We start from the raw sequence: 22,886 nt of genomic DNA, 5'->3' as shown, positions 1-22,886 counted from the left end.
GTCCGAACTTCATACTTATCAGCTGCTGAGAGGATTTCTGCTCCATCGCTTGACCTCCACTGTAAATGCTCTGGTGATAAAGAGCCTGTCCTTCCTTTTCAACACTGGCATGAAGCACAAAAGCGTGCTGGGGAGCAATGCATCCATCTAACACAGCAGAATCAATACCAAGAGTTGAGTAACACATTTACCAAAGCTGATGTTAATGCTTCTCTGAGAGAAGATTATTAGAATAGCTTACCTTGATTAAAAGTATGTTTCACAAGAAGTAGGTTTATAAATTGAAATAAGCAGAAATAATGCATGGAGTGTCACATGCAAGAAACTTTGCTCATGTGTTATTAAAAAAAAAATTGTTATTATAATTTAGCAGTTATTTACTAGATTCACTGAATGTAAGACTGAGTACTCGATATTACTGAGAGCTTTCTCTGAAATAAATGACTATAGATGCACTTAGGAGCTGTAAACAGCTGGGATGTAATCTAAGCTCACTTGTAGCTCCATACACAGACACATATGCACTCTTTGTTCTCTAGGAATTCAGATAAGAAGTCTTATAAAAACTTGGTGGCACTTACCCGGGCGCTGTGCCCAGCTTTCCTGTATGTAGAGACAAGTGTAAGGGACCACATGCCAGAGGGATTGACTCCGCGATTTGAGTAAGTCAGGAGAAACTCTGAGAAGTTACTACATTTCAAACAAAGGTAAAAAAGGAAAAGGCAGCTTTCATTTTTACATGCCCTGGCAGCCAGGAGGGCCAACCATGTCCTGGGGGGCATCAGGCAAAACATCTCCAGCCGGTCAAGGGAGGGGATTTTCCCACTCTGCTCTGCACTGGTGTGGCCTCACCTTGAACATCATGTGCAGTTTTAGGTGGCACAATATAAGAAAGATATTTGGCTACTATAGAGTGTCCAAAAGAGAGCAATGAAGATAGTGAAGGGCCTAGGGCAGAAGCTGTATGAGGAGCAGCTGAGGGCACTTGGTCTGTTCAGCCTGGAGAAGAGGAGACTGAAGGGAGACCTCATTGCAGTTACAACTTCCTCATGAGGGGAAGAGCAGGGGCAGGTACTGATCTCTTCTCTCTGGTGATCAGTGACAGAACCTGAGGGGATGTCCTGAAGTTGTGTCAGGGGAGGTTTAGGTTGGATATTAGAAAAAGGTTCTTCACAGAAAGAGTGGCTGGGCACTGGAACAGGTTTCCCAGGGAGGTGATCACAGCGCCAAGCCTGACAGAGTTCAAGAAGTGTTCAGACAATACTCTCGTGCACATGGTGTGACTCTTGGGGATGGTCCTGTGCAGGGCCAGGAGTTGGACTCAATGATCCTTGTGGGTCCCTTCCAACTCGGCATATTCTGTGATTCTGTGACTCAAAACTCAGTTCAGATGAAAAACTAACAGCCGAAAGCTACTGCAACAGTTCAGAGCTTCTGTTAAACATTTGAAACACATCTTGTTAAAGGAAAAGACTAAATGATTAAATAGGCCTGTTTTATGTATATTGTTGTAGTGGCCTACAGTGGCCACAAAGAAGCTCTTGCCTCCCTTGGGGAGTGGAATGTGCCAACCTCATTTTCTTCTCCATCTCTTGCAAGAAATACTACAGGCTATATCCAATTGTCATATAATTTCTTATCTACAAACTTAAAAAATATGTGCAAAGATTTTGACCATGCTGGAAAAAAAAACCCAAAAACAAAAGGTTTAACACCAATAAATATGTGGAATATAAGGACTTGTGGTGGCTGTCTGTGTTGGTATTTGTGCAGTGAATCATGATTGTAATCATGATTGAATCATGGTTGTAAATATGTTTAGCTTAACACATATTTAATTTATTTTTCCAACAACAAAATCAACATTGATTCCACTTAAAAAGTCAGAGATCTCACTCTGGCAGGGAAGAAAAAAAAATAAATAGCTGGCAATGGAAGATCGTATCCTATTCCAGTATATTTGGATTTTTTTAAAAGAAAACTGTTACTGTGTTGGAATTCAAGACACAAATTGCAATAAAACTCTAGGAATACTACAACACACACTACCCCGGTGCATGGTATCACACTGGACACAACGAAAAAAGGGAAATGTCATCCGTGATAACAGCAAAAGTGAGACACTGCACCCTTTACACACAGAGTTATCACTGCAGAAGTGACACTTTCAGAGTCTGCCCATCTGCCCAAACAGCGCAACGCCTTGTAAATGCCAAAACAAGTCTGAAACACTCAGATAAGTAGAAGTGATGAGAAGTGATAATAGGGTTTTTTAGGAGGACAGAGAGAACAAAACAGCTGGAAAAGATATCTCTAGCATGTATGAGGGTAAGTTTGTGTACTGCTGAGGGAAAATGCAGTTCAATAGCTCGGAAAGCAGAGCCATTGGAGAGATACTTAGACACGAGGTTGATTGTAGCTAAAAGCTTTACCCGTATTTTATTAATTTTTTTTTAAAAAAGGGGGAGGGGGGCAGGTGGAGAACCTTTTTGCTTTTTTTTTTTTTTTTCCTCCCAGCTGTCCTTCCTAACTTGTCCCTTTTATTTCTAGCTCGCTGCAGCAACCGCAGACTCCTCCTGCCCCCGGGCACGCAGGAAGCCCCCAGGACACAGGTGGGGCTCCCGGGCCCGCGGTGAGGGGGTGCCGAGGTGTCCGCGCCTCCGTCCCGTTCCGGCGCCGCCTCCCGCCCGTGAGAAGGGTCGTGCGGCGGCGCGGGGTGTGCGCGGGGAGCAGAGGAGCGCAGGGCGGGTTTGCGGCACGCTGCGGGGGCCGGGGCTGCTGGTCCGTCTGCCCCCGCAAACACACACCTACGTGGCGCGTCGGCTGCGGGGATCGGCGGGACTGCGCCGGGCAGCCATGGGCCACTGGCCCCCCGAACCTCCCGGACCTGCCCCAGCGGGTGTAAGCCCCAGCCCCAGCCCCTGGCCCCGAGGGAGAAGCGGCGCCGCCCGACTCTGCCCGCCCCGCCCGGGCGGAGCCGCCCCCGCCCCGCCGCGGGAGGAGGATGGGGCGGCGCGGTGGCCCCGCGCGGAGTCGCTGTCCCATGGCGGAGGTAAGGGCTCGGAGCGCGGGGGGCTGTCCCGGCTGGGCAGGCACGGGCACAGCAGCGGCGGGCGCGGCTCTGCCCCGGCCGCCTCGGCCGAGCGACGGGAGTGCGCACCGGCGCGGGCGGGCGGGCGGTTTGGGGGTGTTCGGGGGGACGAGCTGTGGGGACGCGAAGGAGGACGGTTTTCTGAGCCGGACGCTTACCTTCCTCCCCTCCCCCCTTCAAAAAAAAAGAAAAAAGACATACACCGCCGGAGGGGTGGCCCGTGCCCTCCCTGTGTCCCAGGCGGGGTCCCGGACGGCGGGCAGCCCAAGCGGGGCCGTGCTGCGGAGCGATGCCGCGCAGCCTCTGCGAACGGAGTGACCGGCGGAGGCTCCCGGCACCGGAGCGGGGGCAGCCCCGCAGAGCTGCCCAGGCATACGCCTGGCCCCAGCGCCCCTGGCACCTGCCAGACGGACAGTTCTGCGTGGCATTTCCTCGGAAATCGTCTCTGTTTTTTTCGTGTGGGCACAAAGGCTTCTCAAGAATATCGCGCGGCTGCAGAAATGCAGCTTCTCCACAGTGCATCACACGCTGCACCCCTCATCTTGGCACAGGGCGCGTGTGTGTACTCGGGTAACTACACTTGTCAGGAACATTTCTTACATCTCGGGGGACTTACTCTGCAGGGACAACCTCCAGGCTCCTTTTATCGTCCCTCTGTTATCAGTGCAGCATCTTGACCAGTGTCCCTATCTTGGTCACAGCACATGCAGCCCTTACTGCACTTTTGTCTGCTTGCACCCATTCAGGCCGTTGTCCTGCACAGAGCTGTACAGCTGTGCACAGCTGTAGTCTAAAGATTAGCCAAGCCATTCAGTTGCAGGGCCAGCTTTTCTCAGTTAAGTTTCTGTTGGCATAGAGTTTCATTGTTTCCTGAGTAGTTTATGATCTGGGAATTCTGTGATACACTGAGTGGATACAAAAGATACAGGAATGCCGAGTTGGTGGGTTTGTGACTGATGTTCAGTACATTTTGAAATATCAAGTTGAACTACCAACATTTTTCAAGTTGGTTAAGAACCATTGTGAATAGCTGCTTCTTAATATGAATTAATAGACCAGCATTAGTGGATATTTATTAAATTTGTCATGCAGGGTAGATTTCTTTTTTTCCTTTTTATTTTGTTTTTTTCTTTCCTATTTCCCCATGCGTTAGCTTGGTTATTTTTGTATAGTTGAAAAACTAGTTTCAACACATTAACTGTAAGGGATCAGTCCTTTCTGTGGAGAGAAGATGATTCATTTCTTTGCTAAATGTAGGTCTGTGCCTCTCTCTTTAGCACATTTTATTTAAGTGAAATAATGATTGAAGCAAAATAAGGCAGTGTTCAGTTCTTGACCTAAAAGGTAAAGGGACTTTTATGTGAAAACCCCTATGTCTCTTCCACCAGACTTTTCTTGAAGCACATGGCAAATCTAAAACGTGGAACACAGAGGAAAAAGTTGATCTTTGTTTTAAAGGTGACCCTTGGTAGATTTGACTAAGTGTAGTTGTGTTGTCAAAATGTTATTGTAATAGTATGATGGATTTCAGAGTGGTTCAGCTGATTTATAACCTTCGTTTCGCCTTTTGTAAAACTAGATTTGAGCTATTTTTTGCATCTCTCGTATCCACACTAGATCAAGACAAGGAGTCTCTGTAAACAGATGAAAGTATTTGTTTTGTTCTGCTTGGTATTGTGTGGCATCATGAAAAGTTAGCAGCTGGATTTATCCCACCCTGGATTAATTTTATTCATTGGACTCCAGTCCCTGCTGAGAACGTTGCTGGCAACACAATGCAAGCTGTTGGTCCCCATTGTTAGGGATCGGGTATGCAAAACTACTCTGGAAGACAACTGCCGATAAAAAAGAAAACTAATTCAATGGCTGAAACATGCTAAACTGAATGGGTTTGCCTGGCCTATTTTTCTGTCCTGTGCTAAGATGAGGTGCAGTGTAGCGTTAGGACAGCTTGAGCACTTCATTTTTGACAATGGGTAAAGCAAACAGGTGGGTTCCTACACTCAGCTTGCTGCCCAGCAGACTGGAGTCAGCCCGTTCATTTCTGTAATCAAACTTACATTTGCTGATGAAATGTAAACCCCACAATAATTGCTTTAGTAATAAAAATAACAAAACATGTTTCTTCTGGAATACACCTTTTAATGGAGAAAATAATCATATTATCTCAGTGTCTTGCTATTCATTCTCTTAGATGTATGTGTGTAACAGGACCAGGGATAAATATGTTTGTAGCACAGCAGAGACTACATAAAAAGAAGTATTTTTTTCCAGGTCCTGTCCATGCTGCACTGTCCTGCACTGCCTACAGCAGGTCATAGTGGGTGGTTGGTAGAAGATGTGCCCTGTGGCTTAGAGTATTAGTTTAGTGCCTCTGTGCTGTTCTGATCTGGGTCAGCCCATAGATTTGGCTTTCATGGATGTTTAAGATTGAGACTAAGGTACTAGAGTTCCTGTCTGGGAACCATGAGTTACATCTTTAGAGGAAAAGAAGAAAAAATTAACTTTTACTTCGAATAGCCAGAAAACATGCATCAGTTCATGCAAGGAAATGGATTAATTTCTGTAGTAATGAAAGGTGGTTCAAGTCCAACCTGTTTGCAGAGAAACCCAGATCAAGAGTTAAGGCTCCAGTGGCATGTTTGCAAAGGAAAGAGATAAAGAGCCTAAAAGTGAACCTGGTCTTTTGGGGGCTGATTATTTCTCCTGGTATTTTTTTTTCCCAGATACAACAGTGTTTTTGCTGCACCTAGTCTTTCTCTTCACAATTTGCTGAAAAAAGTGATTGCAATCCTGTTTTTTTTCTTAAGAAAGGATTTATAAGGGGAGCACCACTTACTCCTTAATATTCAGTGCCTGTTTGAATACTGACATCCACTACTGAACACATGGTGCCTAACTTATTTTTCCTACTCTAACCTGTTCACACAAGTAGGTCCCATTGAGTAGGCCATATGTGAGTAGGATACATTGACTTACACAGGTAAAGGTAGGCATGTCTGCTTATTTTTTTCCCAATGTGTTTGTAAATTATTGTTGGATTGCTCAGGGAAATAGCTTTTCTAAGGAAAACACTAAATTGAAATTGAGGCACTCTGTGGCTATGTACATTTTGAAGCTTTAAGCACAGAAAAATCCAGGGGAAAAAAGTGGGGTGAGCAAGACTTGCAGCTGACACTGAGTATAGGTCTTATAGTGGTGGGAAAAAAAGAGAAGCCATTCCATGGGCACATAACCTGAGATGCAGTTCGTGCCCCACCCTGCCAACTTCTCAATGTAACATTGCCCCAATAACACTTCTAAAAGCTGTTACATTAAGCTCTAAATCCATATGCAAAATGAATGAGACGCATTTTCTGAAGCACCTTAAAAACTGTGTGTGGAGAAACTAGAGGCCTTAGTGCTGCAAGCGTGGCAGCAGTCCTACGTATATTGTAATAGAATTCCCAAATACAGAGAAAGTCTCAGGAAGGTTATCATACAACAACATCTTAGCTGAAGGTCTTGCAAGAATTCAGAGCTGCCCTACTTGATTCAGTGGTTTTCTTTTCCCTTTCTTTTTTCTTTTAATATCAATATTTCTATGTGTGCATGTTATGTGTGTATATATGTATCTAGACATTTGAAGAAAGGGAGTTTAAAAATTCAGTGGGTTCTTTGTCTTTTACAGAATATACATGGGGAAATATTTAGATTAGCAAGAATGGACTACGTAGCTCTTCAGCTTTTTATCTCTCTAAATCCTAGAATAAAAATGTTCTTTCCAAATCCCATGAACCCCCAAGCACTGATACAGCCCACGTCACAAAAGAGGCAGTGCCTGAATAAGGGCAGCAGTAGCTGTGCTGGGTCATTGCACAGTTCATGAGACAAGCTCCAGCTCAGGCTGACACAGAGAAGGAAGGGTCAGCTCCCACCCGAATTGAGTAGGTTTGTTATATCTGGATGTATTAAATTCTTTTTTCAGGTTTTGAAAGCCTTCCCAAAAGCTGAATTCCTGCACTTGATTAAAGAACACTTACTCTTATTACTAATTAACAGCATAACATTAACAGTTTGTGAATTACAAAATTTAAGGAAGAAGATGCACAGTGGATAATTTGTATTGTTTGTACTGTTGTCTCTATGTTCCTGTTTAGAACGGGCAGTTTGAGTCAGGTTATGTAAAACCTCATACAAGCACAGTTCTTTGAACACTGTTAGAGGCAGAGTTTCATAGTATTAAAGTACTGGAAGGCAGGAATCCATCCCAGACTTTGGGCACCATTTGAAATATTTACATTGAGGAAGAATAATTTGAGTTACGGATTTTTTTTTTGTTTTGTTCTGAAGGCTTTTCTCCAGTCCATTTGAGAGCAGTCCCACTGAAGCTGTGTGCTTAGCTTACAGAACGTATTTCAAATTATTCTTTTCTTTTTTTCTTTCGAACTTATTCAGCACTAGGACCTGGAAATATTGCAGTGGAGGGACATCCACAAATAGATAAATGGGATGGGTCCCTGCTTGTGGATGGCTCTTACCAGTTAGCCAGAACTCACCTAGGTTTAATAAGGAGCTGTGGGAAGGATCACTTGGTGTTCCAGAGACAGGTGGGGTAAGAGAAGAACCTCAAACTTCCAAGGTACGTATAGTCTTGAAAGACTGTGATTTTTGACTTCTGTTATGATGTCTTGCAGGAGGCACAAGGGTTTGAAAAAGCCAAGTCAATGGAGTGTGCAGGAAGGGTGTTAGAGTGAGTTGGTGGTGTAGGGCTGACCTACAGCAGCATTTTCCTGCTTTCTAGAAAGTGGGGAAGGTATTTCCAGTGAGGGAAGTGCATGAAAAGTGCATGTGAGAGTAGATGAGGGGAATATTGGAATTGGAGTGTGGTAAATGTGGAAAATAGAAGAGGAATTACATAGTGTCAGAGGGAAGGTGAAGATATTCAAATCCTAAAGGAATAAAGTGTCAGACTGTGGATTTTAACAGCTTTCCCTATTCAGAGCTATGAGTTGTTAGGCATTTGGTGTTGCAATGGTGTCAGTACCTTAGGAAAGCTGGGAGTAGAATACCTCACAAGGAAAACATCTGGAGCTCAGTTGTGAGCAAAGGTTTATCAGAAAAGGTGGTCCCTGGATACTTTTATGTTTATTCAGTAGTGACTACATGATACCAGCGAGGATATTCAACCAATCTAGGGTAAACGTACAGGAGGAAGGGAGGGAGGTGTCTTACAGAACCCTCGTGTCATGTAGTTCACCGACCAGAATAGAAAGCATCTTGGGCATAGAGGCATAGAAAGAGCTCTTGGGTTTTTGGTTTGGGTTTTTTGGGGGTTTTTTTGGTTTGTTTTTTTTTTGGGGCAGGTGTGGTTTTGTTTTGTTTTTTACTGTGCTCAATCTGAAAGAGTGACTGAATAAATGTAATAACCTTAATCACATTTACTGTCAGGTATATTGCATCCTTTATGATGAAATCAGTTTCTGGTGGAAAACATCAACACAGGCAGGACCAAATGGCTGGAGTGTAAACCTGTTTGGTCTATATGTTAAAAGTGTTTTAAAAGTTCATTTTGAAGAGGATATTGAGCTGTTTTCAGGATGACAACTGATGTCTTAATTGAAATCAGTGGCAACACTATTGCTGTCTGTGTCTTCCACTTGTACCTTTCTCTGCCTCCATTTGGGGAGTAGATTGGTGTTAATTTTGTGTTTATGTTGTAACAGAGTGCACAGATTATGTGTGTTTTGTAGTAGCTGAGCCATACTATATAAACCCCTGAAATGCACGTGGTTGGAGAGGGGCTACCATCTCACTGCAACACATGGGAGTGCCTCTCACATGTGTGTTTGATTGAAGCCCAGATGGTATCATTAGGATTTAGAGTAGATATGTCATAAACATTTTACAGGTGTCACATTTGGAGTCACAGCTATGCACCACTTGATTTACTCAATTGAGTTGCTGATTAGCAGGGTTTATTGTCATCTCAAGTCTAGCTATATATAACATAAAATGGAATTGGTGCTTCCATCCACCATTCCACCCTCCATGCTTTCTAAACCGTGGTTGCATTTCAAATAATAAAGTACTCTTCTATTCTGGTATTTTCAGGATATTTTAGGGCTCATTATGAATATAGAGAAACAGCAAGAAATGTTTTCCTTTTTAACTGCAATTAAGTAGGTATCAATTGGTGAGATTAATTATTATCACATAGTTAAAGTATACAGGCAGAAAGCAACATCATTAACCAATGATATTGGCTATGCATCATTATATTTAATTATTAATTTTATTTAATCCTACAAAGTAGCAAAATGGAACTACTGGTTATGTTACTAGAGGCTGTATTCCTTTTACCTAACTTCTACTGGTACTGGACAATCTTTAAGGTTCATTCTATGATTCTGTTCTGGAAATGCTACTTAATTATTCAAAACGTGGCAAAGATCACCAGGCCTGTGCTGCATCTTTTCAGCTAATAACAAGGAGAGGGCCAGTTTAACAGAGAAATGCAGTTAATAAAGGAGAAGGGACAGAAGTTTGCAGAAAATCATCTCTAAGGTTAATGACATCAATGAAGCAATTTAAAGCTTGACAACTAAAATAGAGAATGTAATGTAGAGTAATTAGAAGACAGCACGTGAATGGGATGCATGAGTAATCAGCATGTAACGTTCTTTTTGCAAATAATTGTGGTCATGTACGTTTGCTCTGGCACTGGGATATTTGTAATGGTAACTCAGAGTCTGATTGCAGTGAAACAGCTTTCAAGGGGCAGGTACCACCTGCCCCCCTCAGTGCTATGTGTGCACCCAGGCAAATTACCCTGTCTGCTTTGTTCTGCTCTGGCAAGACCTTCCTGTTACTCCAGAGCTAGTTCAGATATTTGTGTGCACTTGTAGCCCTGAGCTGTGTAGTTTTAGCCCTGTTTGCCAACTCCACATAGATCAATAGCTGAAACCAGCATGTTCGTGCTTTCTGCTGCTCCTAGAGAGGTGCCTTGGTCACCCATCCAATACATCACATAAGCCTATTTGTATTTTGTTATTATTACAGCTTCTGCTCCCTATACATTCTTTTATGGACAACAGGTAATACATGGGTGTGGGACCACCTTAAGTAGCAGATTTGACATAAATTACTATTTTTCATATTCCATAGACTGACAAACTGAAGTCAACAGTTGACCTGAGGTAAATTGTGCCTTAGGAAAAGGGCAGATGCACAGTTAGAGCCCAGCCCTCCTCCTACAAGGCTGGTTTATAATTTGGTAAATCAGACTTAGTCTCAGATTGTTCATTAACCCAACTCAGACTAGTAAATGCAAAAACAAGACGAGAACTCGAGATACTTGAGATTTTATTTTTTTAATTATTATTTTTTCTTGGAGTTTCAGTGTAATTCTCTGGCTTTGTGCTTGTGCAGAAATCCTTCCAAATGCAAATCAAAGGTTGCCTTCAGGTAGAGTTTCAGTTTAGCATTTGGAAACAGCCTGCTGTGGTAGGTGTGAACTTCCACACCCTCCAGTGGTAGAAGTGGAAAGGCTGCTGCAGTAAATGGGCTTGGTGGTAACATTAAATCTTCCACAATCAGCAAAAATCAAGTTTTTTTCTCTGTATAGAGACAACCACATGCTGTCCTGATCTCTTGGGTTCATAGTGGTATTACTGTAATTCAATTATTCTTCTGACACCATTATTGCAAAATAAGGAACAGGACAGAAACACCAAGTGTGGCAGCACAGTACTGAGTAAGTAGTATCTACACCCAGTCCCTCTCTTGTCATTAGATGTATATCCAGGCTCTAAAATTATGTTACCTTTTAAGAAATGCCTTATTGAAAAGCATAATATGGCTGTTTCTAGGGGAGACATACCTCCTATTCTCCCCATAGCGGTAGTCCAGCAGTCAATCCCAAGTGATGCACAGGCACTTGGGAAGCATTCCGTTGTTGAGCTGTACTGTTCAGCTGTTCTTCATCACTGGGGAAGACCTACAAGCTGGTGGAAACTGTAATGTCAGAGTATAAACATTTATCAGCGTAATCCAGGGATTTTTGGTAAAAGCCAAAACTAAGAAATGAAGAGGAAAAAGTTCTGGTTGCGTTACTTGATTTCCATAGAGGGTTTCACTGAAACGATCGCGTATGTAGAAGTTGGTGATGTGAACAATCTTCCATGTGCTGTGTCTATACCACCACTGTTGTGAAAAGCTGGTTACAGGGCCATGATCCTTCAGAAACTGCCCTAGTAGTGATGAAAACAGGTTTTTTTCTGAGGATGGATAACTTATTGCAGTAACAATCAGTGTGAGCAGCCATGAGTATATTTTAATACTATCTGCTGGAGGAAGAAACAGTGTTAGTAAGACTAATATTCAAAGCCACATGGTGCAGCATTATTAGACTCTTTCAGAAGAGATGATACATTCCCTTTGGTAAGCTACAGGAAATGGTCACATCTGCAAATGTGAGACCCTGCTTCCCTCTCATCCCCATTGGCACCTCTGTTCCATTCACATGAGTAGGAACTTTGTACAAAAAAAAAGTAAAAAGGATGGAGACTGACCTTCATGCTCTGCTTAAGCCAAAGGGTCCTTAGGGCAAAATTGTATGTGATCCTGTAGTGCAGTTGGTGGCTCTCAGCCTGGAAACTAAAGGTACCAAGATACTGTCTATGGCTGAGCAGAGAAAATAGTCAGATTATATTTTTTTTTTCCTAAAAAATACATAAAAATCAATGCAGACTCCAGAGAAATCTTAACATTTGTGTTTGGAAATACTCCCCATCTCCTTAGTGGTCAATAGCTTTATATATTGATAGGAAAAGACCTGAAAATTCAGTTGTCTTTGACACTCTGGGGAAACTGAATCCATTATAGTCTTCACAAATTTCAGTGAGCTTCAGGAGCATTTAATTTCCCCTCAGAAAAGAGCTGTCCCCTCAGGCACATCAAAAATTCAGTTCTCCTCGCAATGGTCTTGGGAAGGACCATCTCCATCATAGATTTTAGCAGACCAACATCATTTGCAGTCAGATTTGCACTGTAAGCAAGTTGAACTGTGAGGGTTTAAAATGATCTGTGGACATGCCATAGACTCTTCCCAAAGTTACTGCAAGCTTTTCTTTTCTCTGGCAGTGAAATAAGTTTGTACCCGTGGAAATTTCAATAGGAGTCATTGAATTGTCACTCTTATACTTTCTGTGTTCAAAACCAGTGTTTACTGTGGGTTTTTTGAGGCATCAAACTATAGATATCACATTTCTAACTATTTCCTGTATTTGCCTCTTCTGCAGCCAAGAGAATAATGAATTTGCTGTTTTGTTCAGCAGCTGAAGACTCTGCTGCAAGAGCATCTTTCCAGGCCACTTGGCTCTAGAGGAGCTGCTTCAGGTCTTTAATAGCAGTTGTCCTTGATTTCTTATTCACTTTTGATGGTGATGAATTTTATTAATTAGAATGATTAGCAGATCATATTCATTGGATAAATATTAGTTTGGTTCTCTGTAAAATTAAAGACTACCCCTAATCTTGCAAGCACATAACTATGGGACTAATTTCATGCCTGTGAGTAGCTCCGTTGAACTCATTTAAGTGTTTGCAAGTAGCTACATACCATGTTCTCAGTGTCCTGGGTACTAAATTGCCTCTTTTTCTGTTTAACTACATAGAGAAAACTGTTGGTTGGGGTTTTGTTGTTGTTGTTTTGTGTGTGTATGTATGTGTTTAGGCAAGTAAATTTGTCTTCTCATAGTCGGCAATAACAAGTCATCTGGTCATTTCCAACCGTGGCTGACAAAGAAGACATAGTGTATTGGAATATCATTTCCAACGACTGGAAATTGTGTTAGGCATCATTGAAGGAAAGTACTTACATCACAATGACAGATGAGTGCCCTGTATGTCTATCTTTTTTTACAAATGATTGTTTATAAAGCTAAAGTTCCCTTCCAATCTTGAAAAGAAAGTTCAGAAAAATTGAAAGCAAAACATAAAATCAGTTTAAAATAAAAATAATTTTCATATTTTAAAATATTTAAATAGAATGTATAAAATTGAAAATAATAATTTATTTTGAAAATATATTTAATCTTACTCCAATATCCTGTTTTAAACCTTTTTACATTTAATCTTTAATGTGTTTCGTATGAAGCAATAATTTAAAAGCTCTTATACGTTTTGATGACTATTAGAACTGCAGTTTTTATATAGTTTACGCTTTCATATCAAACCTGTAAAGTAAATAAATCTGTTGTGATTTTTAGAACAGAACACCATCTCATTATGTTTGCTGCTGTTGAAAACTTGTCTTTTCTGCTCCTGCCACAGCATTTTGTTGGGAATATGTGGAACTAATACACTGTGGCCACTTGGTTTCCTGGCTGCCATTCCACTGAGTTTCACATTTTAATAACACCGACTTGCCCTATAAAAGCTGAAATATCAGCATATTTTTTAAAAATGCATTTTTAAAATATATAAATTAGCACTGTTTCCTTCTTACCCTAGCAATACAAGCCCTTTAATAAATATTTTAGAAGTCTGACGATATGACTGTAGATAAAACAAAACTTGAAGATTGCTTCTGAGACCACTAAATCTGAACAACCTCATCACTAGAGATTAGAAAAACTCATCATTTCGATAAATGGGAATGGGTAGTGAAGTGATGGGAAACAGAGCTGCTATTACAATACATGTAAGTGAGGGATTTTGCTAACCAGCCATATATAATTCCATCATTGAATATATATCCGGCTTGGATATGTTGTTGTGAAATGACATACAAATGACACCGATAGCCTGAACTTTTTATGAAATCACATCATCCTATGTCTGTATTAGAAGAACTTGTTTCCAGTGTCCATTTCTACTGCAGATGGGTTCAGTGCCTAGGCACCAGAACAGTCAGTGGTGGCTGCCCACCCGAACTGACACTGGTCTCATTCTGCCCTCAAAGTCCACACAGTCAGTTCATCCACATGACCTGTTCAATGTATATTTTATTTGAAATGCTATAGCTGTAGAAAAAAGAAAAAAGTGCATTTTAAACATTGATTTTGACAGTGTGTTACATAATAGAACTGTTTTGTTTGTATCTTCAGGATGTTGATCTGAAAGCATGTCAGGAAGCTTTGGATGACTGCTGTCCACATGGAGGAGATGATCAGCTGGAACTGCAAGAGGAGGAGGAGAAAGACATAAATCAAGTAAATGATGAAAAAAGTGGGAGAAGAGAAAACTCTGAAGAGGAAGTGAGGGAGGATATATCCTTATCAAGATAAGGAGAAGTGAAAAGAAATGGAGTTAAAGGTTTTGAAAGGAATATCTTATTTCCTCTTTTCATTTGGAATATCCCTTGCAAGGGCAGGAAAGGAATGGTCACTTTAGAGGCTACTTTGTGAATGATGCCCTTGTACACCTTCTCGAAAATCACCTCCTCCTCTCCATCGCCCAGTACAGTTTATGCAGTTGAAATATTCAAAAGTTTACAAAAAACACTTGCAAATAACCATTTTTCAATTTGGTTTGATTTCCTTCATCATGAAGGTGTTGTGCTTGTGGGCTTGTGCTTTGTTTGCCTACAAACACTAGAGACATGGATGATAAATTATACTGCTCTCACCATTTATGTAAAGCGTAATGATTGGATGTAGAATTCCATTTGGGACACTGGACCGTTCTGTGCATTTTGGGGTTTGTTCTCCCTGAGAGCTACAATGAAAAGGGCACTCAATCTTCTTAAGACCTTGTGAAACCTGAGCTGTTCTGCTAATTCTAGCAACGTGTTATCTCCCATCAGTATGAGGACTTGATGATGAGGTCAGCAGCATTATTTCACAGAGCTGTGCTGTTTCCTCTCAGACTGTGATTTTTACCTCCTTTTATGTAAAATAACTGTCCTTTACAACATGTTTCTCTTTCTTCTGTCACAGAGCAACCGCAACCATGTAGATTCCCTTCTCTCCCTCGAGGGCTATTTACAGCTTCTGTCATCGCAGATGGAAAACATGCTAGAGGTAAATGAGAAAAAACATGTATTGCTAATAGATTGGAATACAGTCAGCAATTACTGGGTAATGACTTATTCTGTTTCATCTAATAACCACAGCCTACCTCACCCACTCCAGGAATATACCAGCAAATCAATGTAGTAAATCTTACCTGAAGATGCTAAAGATGCTCCTACCCACCTTTTACAGCAGCTGTTATTGACTCCACTTGAAAAATTTTCCCCAGGAACTTGTCTGGGATATGAAAGCTACAGAGCTCTGTCTTTACTGCGATCTGGTGTTCAAAGTTGGATGGAGCCACTGGACAACCTAATTAGTTCAACTAATAGTTGCTTTTCTGAAACCTAATGCCATTTCATATTTATACAGCAGCTCTTGGTGTGTTTCTCCAGAGCAACACTGAGTTATTACACAGTAGCAGCTATTGAGCATTTATGGTGAAAGATTACAGTTGTCATAAATACTGGGTCATGTGCTTACAAGGTCTCTACCCTCAAGGAGAACAGACCCATCTTCACTGCAAATCAGGTCAGTCAGCATTAGCAGCAAACCCATTCAGTTTCTGGCCTTCTGATACTATTGTTTACTTTCTGTGTGCCTGTCTTGACAAAAAAAAAACCAGTAGTTATTTTAATTGGAGTCTCCCTTCTCTCCCACAGCTCACAGCTGCAATCATTAACCATGAAGCTATTCTCTACATTCCTTTTTTGCAACACTTCAAGGGCATCTTACATCCACTTCATCGTAGGAGCCTCTTCCAGGGTCAATAGTGTTTTCCATATAACTTCATAGATTTGGGAACATATCTACCTAGATTTGATAATCTCTAGGTTGGATAGTGCCTCCCAGCCCAGAAATTAGCCTTCTCCTCTGTTCAGTTCTGGTAATGCATTGCACGCTAACAAGATGCAGAAGTTCATCAGTTTAGTTTTCTTCATTCTCATAATTTGAAAGGAATTTGGCTGTAGCCTTCATGTGGCTCTAACAATACACAGTTCCATATTTTATTTAAGACTATTTATGCAGTGCCATCTTCTGACAATCTATCTGTTGAAAATGGATTGATCCTTCCAGGTATCAAGTCTTTATTCTACAGGGGGTCTAGTACAAGGTAACTCCCTAGGAGAAATAAGGCAAGACCTTCTTCTGTTACCTGAGCTCTCAGTAAGGATAATAGAGACTTTAAGATGTTCTGGTCTTTATGGTACATCATTCCTTCCCTATGGAAAGTGCTTTTTACATTGTCTGTTCAATGAATGGCAATACGAAAGCCCTTTCCTGCAACACAGTAAGGATGGAGGAATCCTTTTTGCTTCCTACTAAATGTATTTACATTCTCAAGTATTTTGTATCCATCTTTGGATATAACTACTCTGCTTGTCGGCAAGTACCCTGACATAATCTCAGGCAGTGGCTTTGTACTTCTAGAACCCAGCAACTATAACTCAGGCCCAGAAAAGGTGGACCTTAATGCTACTGGAGCATTATCAGTCCAGTTTACTGTTTGGACTTCAGGGCTGAGGGATCACACATCAGCTTTATTTTTGTAAAGAAAAAGTGAATGGTAATTTAAAGTCAAAAGACATCCAAAAAAGGTGTGATCTTGGGGGGGCTGTTTCCTCTAAACTTACTAGCAAAGGAATTTGGTTGAAATCTGGTTGCAGCAGATGTCAGTTAAGAAGACCTAAGCCAAATCTGGCACCTCACAGCCCCCAAAGCTTTATAAACTGTGAAAGAAAAGTAGTGAGACTGTGACAGCAAGATCCTAATGTTCCTGTCTTCCACCCTTCTTTTATTCACCAGTGTTCTCACTGGTTAACTTCTGTAGGTGAGCTATTTATCTTGTTTAAAAAGTTAATTTTCTAGCGGGTTAGCACATTGAACCAGCTCACCCTTCAATCATCAATACCACTACCAGTGAAGGGCTATTGTTGCAGTCTGAACTGGATACCAAAAGAAAAGGAACTGATAGGATTAAACAGGAAACCTTGGGCCACAGGGGCTGGGGAAAAACCACCATCTAAAAGACCAGACAAGATCCATTGTCCTGATCTCCCCCAGCAGGATGTAAAGAGACTTTGCATGATGCTATCAGATATCCCATTGTTTTCTCCCTCCCTGTGTAAATCCTTCTTTCTGGTAAAAGCTGATCACCCTTCCCCAATGTAACCCTGCTTACTGGAAATATCAAACCTTTTACCCCAAAATGTAAATAGTGTATCTGAGAAATGTAAATCCATTTTTCCCCTTATGTCACCCCTGTTACTGGAAGTGCTAATAGATTGTGGAAACCCCTGTTCAGAATAACCCTGCCTCCTCATTAGCATGTAAGCCCCCGAGACCCTTAAATAGCACTCGCGTGTTCAATAAATCATTCCAGATTTTGCCCCCATATCTGGGATCATGATAGCTTTGGACCGTTACAGACCATGACCACTCCTCCAAGAAAGACCTTTTCTTAGACCGGATCAGGTGTAACACACAAGTGTAGTTTGATGTACACTTGGCAACAGTCCCATTTCTACCTCTCAATGCTCATCAGTCCCACACTGTGCTTTGCAAGTCCTTCTCCCATTCCTTAAGTCACTTACTTCTGCACCCTTCCCATTTCCTTTTGCCATATGCCAGTACAGGTTATGCTTTGTAAAGACAGGAAACAGCATTCAGAATAGCTAGAAGAAGAGTTTGACATATAAAAATTTGGCTTTAATAGAGTCAAGTAGTGGATTATTAAAAAACAAATTGATTGTGACTGTGTAGGCAAGGGATATAGAGGCATTAATTTTATAAAGATCCCATTTTTCCCCCCATTATCTTTTAGGTGAGCTTACTGGAAGATACACAAGTTGCTACTTCTAGTAGAGGTCAAAACCCATCATCCTTACACCACAATATAAATTTGACCCAGACACTTCATGACTATTTCAGTCCCCCTGATGCCATGCTACTAAGAACAGACTACCCAACTCAATCAAATTCAAAACCAAGACATTTACAAAGGCAAGAGTCTTTTCCTCAGTCAAGTTCTAATATCACAAATCCAGAATCACTACTTCATGGGCCAAATTTGACAGGGCTGGTTTCAGCAGCTGACCTTAGAAACCTAACAGCCCATGATGATAATTTTGATGAAATTAAACTCATGTCTTTGGCTTTGGATGAAGACTTTGGTCCTATAGAAATTTCTCAGATCTTTGAAGAGTCTGGCTCAGATTTGGGACTATCTTTGAATTCAAGTCACAGTACCACCTCTTATTCAGTCTGCTGTGAAGACGCTGTTGGGTACAGCAGTGGTGTTAAATCTGCTCCTTCACATGGCGTAGGAGCTGTTGATGGCCATTGCAAAGAAAACACTAAATATGACCATGAGGAATATCCAGGTGATGCTGAGTGTCCTAGAGAAGCCACACTTCAGCAGTTTCTTCATAACCACACTTACGATCAGCTGCCAAATCAAGGAGCATCCGCTCCAGAGCATCAACAGTCATGGATGAAGAAATCGAACGATGTAAAGGATAGGTGCCATAATTCTACTGATACAAACCATAGCAGTGATGAATGCTCTGCAAAAGCTCTGAAAATACCGTTTTCAATCGATGAAGTTGTGAGCATGCCCATCGACTCTTTCAACACCATGCTAGCAAAGAACCAGCTGACAGACACTCAGGTATCACTTCTACGTGACATCAGACGAAGAGGAAAAAACAAGGTAGCTGCCCAAAATTGCCGTAAACGCAAACTAAATGCAATTCTTGACTTGGAAGAAGATGTGTGTAATCTTCAAACACAAAAGGAGAGCCTTAGAAAGGAGCACTCTCAGTGTAGCCGATCAATCAGCCAGATAAAGCAAAAATTAAACAACTTGTACTGTGACATTTTCAGTAGACTGAGGGATGACCAGGGTAGACCTGTTAACCCACACCAATATGTCATTCACTGCAGTAATAATGGCAGTGCTTTCATAATACCCAAACATTTGGTCAAATCTGAACAGAAACAAGATACCACAAAAGCACAGAAACAAAGATAAAATGGCTGAAGATCAACTAGGTTTTATTTTGCCTGGAAGAACAGGGAGACTTGTGTGAAAACTGGAGGACAGTGATTACAGTAGTTCAAACAGAAACAACTATACTTGAGGAGAAACACTTCATATTCAAAGGTCTGTCAAACTCACCTGACTGGGATCTGTTAGGAAGTCTAAAAGCTGAAGCTTCTGAATGAGGAAATCAGAATTTTAGTCAGAATTAAAGGAGCTAGCCCATCAGTGTAGGTATAGTTTTATATACCTATGTTAAAACTAGGAATTTCATTGCTGGTTATAGGGGGAGAGGGGAGAACATCAGTGGGGGGATAAAAGCCAGCTTTAGATCAAAGTTAGACATGCAAGAAAAATGTGTTTTAGTCTTGAGTACTTGATTCTTCATACAGAAAGTGACCTTATTTTATTCTCTAGCACTGAAGGAAAAATTGTAGCTCTAGTGCATCTCCAACCTAAATTCACTGTGGATTCCCATATTCTCAAGAGATAATCTGTGCTTTGCATTTGTTCAGAACTGTTCTGCTTTTCCTAGTTTTCCATTGAGAAGAGAGGCCCAGGAGGCTACTGTATTTTTCCTCACTACTTTCATCATCACAGCTTCAAGCGAAGATAACATACCAATTAATTTTACAACTCAAATGATCAATCTGCAAATAGATTCTGAAAAAGTGTCTGATTCAGTATTGTCTTACCTTCATCCTCTGCAACTGAATCATTCTCAGCTTTCTTTCATGAAAACAACTGATGGTGAACAAGTTCCCATTCTGCTTTCTAGTGACTGGGATATATTTACTTGTGTACCTTCCCTTTTCTCACCATTTTGATACCTTCAAGGAGAAGTACTAGTTTTTCTTTTTGGCTTTATTGAACTGGTATTTTTTAGTGTCTTCAATGTTAGAGATTTTTTTGTTTAATATTTTTCCTAATCTTTAAAGTAAATTAAATTGAATCAAATTACTGTTTATCTGTACTTGTGACTATATGAGTTTACACTGATAACACTGTGAATGAAGTTTTTGGTTTAGACATTTCTTTCTTTGTGCTATGAAAAAGAAGACACTTTATTCACTCACACATTTACAACATCCTGTCCTTTACTATGGCCCAAAAGGCATGTAATGAATGACCACGAAGGAATATTGAGGTATAGTAGTCTCCAAGGTATGAAAATAAATACTAACATATAGATAGCACAAATAAATTTTTATATATTTTATAAACAAAACATAAAATTGGTGTTAAAAAAAATTCTCATTGGTCATGGCATAATGACAATGGAGCAAATTTAGTCAGGTATGTTAAAAAATTGCTTGTACCAAACACATAAGAACTACATATACAAGCTTAAATGACAAATTATACCTTTTGAAAAAAACCTGCCCTTACCATGTAAATCATGTTGGTTGCTTGCAATTATGTTTAAGAAAACTGATAGTTTATCAAGTGATATTTTCTAAAAAAATGAGCACTGACTCAGTGCCAAGGGCACTGGATTATCAATCATGAAATCAGCCTGTTTGAACAATTTGCTTAGCATTTTATATTAAAAGATTTATTTCAAATAAATGTGTGCATCTGTTATTTTTTTCACCACAGCCTCAAATTCATAGTGTAAATTCATAGCAGAAAGTCTCATTAGTGAGGCCAAGAAATTTGTTAAGCAGCAGCGTGAAGCGTATCTATCCTAAATGGTATTCACAAGGAATTCATCTAATAGCTAGATCATGAACTTCAACCAAAACATGCAATAGGTACCAGAAACATATGATGAATTGTGAACTTCTAGTTGCAGGGGGAAAAGGTACATATTTGAGTGAGCATGATTGCAATCTCTTAATTAAATGACATAATAAGTATTTGAAAGTCCATGCACTTATCTTTTGCAGGACTAGGCCTTTAAGCCTATTTCTTTTCCCATGTGCACAAATTCTGATACTAGATTAGACTCATAACTGATAAATCCAGAAAGCCAAGTAGTTGTTTTGGGGCCTCACAAGGGCAAGGGGAAAAAAAAAAAAAAGAAAGTAAAAAAGGCTAAGCCTTTTGGTGCCCACTCCTTCAGTAGCAGTGGCAAGTGGACTCTTGAACAAAAGCCAGCTGCTAATATGACATACACCCAACTGGGAAACAGTTACTGCCCTCAACTAACTCAACCATCATTATTGTTCAATAAATGTATGTGTGAATCTCAGTCTCTCAGAATTCAACTAGCTACTATACCCTTACAAAAACCTCTTAGGCAAAATACCAGTTGTGAGCGGACTGTAACAGCACTAACACAGACAGTGAGCATTAGGTCTAGATGTACTGCACGATTTTCTTGAACATTCAACTATCTGCTCACGGAACATACAAAACTGTAGGTAGAATTCAGACTGATGTCCTGTTTTTACAGCTTGAGTAGACTGCCATTAATATTACCTAACAACTGGTGTTAGCTTTTGAAGTGTCTTCCCCTTCTGCAGCTAGCCTAGGTATAAAGAAAAAAAAAAAAAAGCGCAACAAAGCCCCAAACATTGCTCAGCCTTCACTATGCCTTAGTTTCACATCCTTAAATGATTGGTCGTTAGGCCAGACAGCCTGAAGCTTTTAATACACTTCCTGTAATGGCCTTAGTCAGTATTTGCAACCCATACACAAAAAATGTGTTCCTGTACAGTACTTACAGAGCTATTCAGGAAGACTGATAACGGAAACTTGCTACTGAAATGGTTGTAAAAGGTGGGTAACACCTGACTGATGTCTGTCCGGCTTCATTATTGATAGATCTTAACTTTCAAGAAACCAAAACCTGAAGTGTACAAGTCAGGAACTTTATTATGTAAAAACGTATGATGGATTATCAAACCTGGTGTGTAAAAAGCTATTAAGGCTGCTTCCTACCTTACTATGTAGAAAAGCAACTCTCTGACATAGGAACAATAAAAACATTAGAACACTGCAAAGCTGAGTATTGTAAACATAGCTGTTGATACAGCAACAAAAAAATGGAAATGTCAAGGTGGGACTGGTCATTAAAATATCGTTCCCATGGTAAAGCTATTTATTACATAGCCTGTAACACTTCCAGCTACACTACATTTTTCATTACATTAATAGTGAAAAGAAGTTATCTTCAAGGTAGAAAAGGTCAGATTATGTATAAAGAAAAAAGAGTGGTGGGGATACCACAGTGCATATATATTACTTCTGTTATTGCTGGAAGCAACATGCTTGGGCACTACGGAGCATGGCTGCTCTTAGATCCACACCTTTCAGGAAAAACATCCAACCAGAAACAAATGCGAGCCACGTACTTTATTAGACTGCAATACGCACCGTATGGTTTATGACATGTAAGGCTGAACACTCCTAGAGAGGCATCCTGCAGACAAGCCCTCCCTGAGGAGTCACAGCACACAGCTCCAACGCTACAAACGCTTCGAATGATCACTACAGCACCGCGCTGAAGTGTAGCTTTAGCTTCATGGGTTTGGTTTTATTCAACAGATGTGGCTTTTTACAAAGCCGAATTTTACAAGCTAAGGCTGTTCCTGCTCAAGAGCTCACAATCTAGTTTTAGAGGGGAGAACCAGAAAAAAAATTCAATGAGGAAATAAGAGACAAAGCAGCTTCATATCAGTTTGTCAATCTTTGTCCCAAAACACACACACAGCATTTGTATCTTATGGGAGTCAGAAGTACAGTATTAACAAGGATCTTGAGGAGAGTCAGCAGAGGCCTATAAATGAGGCAACAAGACACTCAACACCAG

General features: G+C 40.7%; 1 protein-coding gene across 1 annotated transcript; it reads left to right on the top strand.

The window, feature by feature from the left end:
- The first annotated feature begins 2,550 nt into the window (after positions 1–2,550).
- Positions 2,551–20,698, top strand: NFE2L3 (NFE2 like bZIP transcription factor 3). Its single transcript, XM_064674566.1, has 4 exons — positions 2,551–3,052; positions 14,182–14,286; positions 15,013–15,096; positions 17,912–20,698. The coding sequence occupies exons 1-4, from the start codon at positions 3,005–3,007 to the stop codon at positions 19,118–19,120; spliced, it is 1,446 nt and encodes a 481-aa protein (XP_064530636.1). The 5' UTR covers positions 2,551–3,004; the 3' UTR covers positions 19,121–20,698.
- Positions 20,699–22,886: the final 2,188 nt, after the last annotated feature.

This window comes from Pseudopipra pipra, chromosome 1, assembly GCF_036250125.1.
Source record: "Pseudopipra pipra isolate bDixPip1 chromosome 1, bDixPip1.hap1, whole genome shotgun sequence".
In the NCBI taxonomy this organism is placed as follows: Eukaryota; Metazoa; Chordata; class Aves; order Passeriformes; family Pipridae; genus Pseudopipra; species Pseudopipra pipra.
This window is presented reverse-complemented; position numbering and strand designations above follow the sequence as displayed.